This window comes from Phocoena phocoena, chromosome 1 (genome assembly GCF_963924675.1).
Source record: "Phocoena phocoena chromosome 1, mPhoPho1.1, whole genome shotgun sequence".
NCBI classification, from domain to species: domain Eukaryota; kingdom Metazoa; phylum Chordata; class Mammalia; order Artiodactyla; family Phocoenidae; genus Phocoena; species Phocoena phocoena.
The window spans coordinates 138,261,309-138,263,255 of record NC_089219.1 but is presented as its reverse complement, the minus strand read 5'-3'; the positions used below and the strand labels follow the sequence as shown (position 1 = coordinate 138,263,255).

The 1,947-nt window shown below is 48.4% G+C and overlaps 1 protein-coding gene across 1 annotated transcript; it reads left to right on the top strand.

The window, feature by feature from the left end:
• The first annotated feature begins 673 nt into the window (after window positions 1-673).
• On the top strand, window positions 674-1,631 carry TEDDM1 (transmembrane epididymal protein 1). The gene is given in 2 exon segments (XM_065870980.1): window positions 674-876; window positions 878-1,631. Coding segments are annotated over 2 exon segments (957 nt in total).
• Window positions 1,632-1,947: the final 316 nt, after the last annotated feature.

Sequence of the window (1,947 nt, the reverse complement as noted above, 5' to 3'; positions counted from 1 at the left end):
CATTTACTGGCCAGTAGAAATGCTGAAGTGGGGAGACAAAGGTGGGGGGGTGAAAAGATAAGGGGAAGAGAGGAAGGGACCTTTCTCGGTGATCCTCAGAACGTGTCTATAAAAGAAGAAAAGCCAGATAGGTACGAAACATGCTCATATATCCAAATGTTTTTAAATATATTTGTCCAGAAAGAAAACTTTGTAATCAGGCCAAAGTTATGTCTGAGAGATACCAAAGGAAACCTGAGGATTTGTGAGTGCCCAGGCTTCCTCTGGAGACCATGGCAACCCCTAACCCCATCCCATGCTTCTGTGCCCTTCTCTGAATGCTGGGCAGTACCAGGGGAAGGAAGCCATAGGAGAAAGGGACAAGTATGACCAGAAGCACCCCAAGGGCCCTAGAGGCCCCTAAAGGCACATTCACCAGCTGTCTTCTTTGGCTGAAGCCAGTTAGTCCCCAACGTCCCAGAATGGAATGGAGCAATGAGGCTTTACACCACCAAAGTCGTAGGCTTGTTTCAAGAAGCATTTCCTCTCTGTGGGGGAGCAGTGGGTGGGGCGAAATGATAAAAGTTGGTGGAAGGCAATTCCTTCCAAAGTCCAGATCTTGAAGTGGCCCCAGAAGGTGTGGACGTGCCTTGGTTTTACTCTTCTCACCTTCTTTAGAGGGATTTCTAGTTCAATGGGAACCTTTATCGGTCATGCGTACCCAGGGCTGTTTCTACTCTCATATGGACTGTATCAAGCAGTAGTGGTCTCCAAAGCTGTGATATTCAGTGACTCCTTCCTGTATCCTTCATCACCTCCCAGGAATAAGGGGAGATGGGCCAGGCTGTGGAAAATATCCTACGGTGGTTTGCTGAAGACGCTGGCTGGCTCCGGCTTGTGAGTGTGAGATAAGCTGCATGAAGAGAGGGCTGACACTGATGAACGGGCAGCTGCCCCTGAGAGTTATGTACGCCAAAGAGTGGCAGCACGTCACCATGTACGTCCTTCTCACCCTCAACGGCTGTGTAGAGGTCGTGAGCAAGAACTTGCTGCCTCAGCACTGTGTGCCCCTAGAAGAAGGGACCTTGGTGCTGACTTTCTATGTGCTCCTGCTGTTGCTGGTGTCACATGTTCAGGACTCAGCAGGGGTGGAGCTGCAGGTTCACTCTGTGCTCATCTTGGTGGTGTTGCTGCTGATGCTGGTGTTGACCGTACAGCTGTGGGTTCCCGACACGTTTCAACTCTCAGTGATCGAGACCTTTCTGTTTCAGATCATGGGCTTCTGGCTGGTACAGGCCGGCTTCATTCTGTACAAACCAGGCACCGGCTACCTGGGGCAGGATGATGACATCATTGACATCATGTTTGTCCCCACCTTCTTCTGCTGGCATGTGATGATCGATGCTTTGTGCCTGTTGGGAATCTATGGTGTCTCTTCCTTTTGGCATTGTTGTTACCTTCCCAGCTGGAAGCTAACAGGGTCCAGAGAAGCTCCATGTTACACGACCACCATGGGACCTCTCTACAAATTGTTGCGGGAAGGGGATCAATCAGAGTCTGACAGACTCTCAGCCTCTAGCTGGGTCTTAAATGTCTGGGCTCAGATCCTAGTGAGGGCTGAGGATAACAACTGTTGTGACCAAGTTTTCTGATCCCTGCTATTTTCCCTTAATTCTTGGTCCGTAGACTCTTTCCAATTACCTTTGTTGGGGGAACCCCTTTTTTGTCTACCTCTCATACACACTGATGTCAGATGATGAAAAAGCACAGGTGCTGCCAGCTGCCCATTTCTAGTCATTTGAGGCCTAATTTTATAATGATAAACCTCAAGTAATCAATTGATATCCCCCACACAATATCTCTAAAATATCCAGTGTAGGTAATAAACTTGCATGCTATTAATTTACTATAGTATTTGAGATGTAACAGAGAAGCCCTCCCCTTGAAGGCCAGCCAAGAAAAGAATTC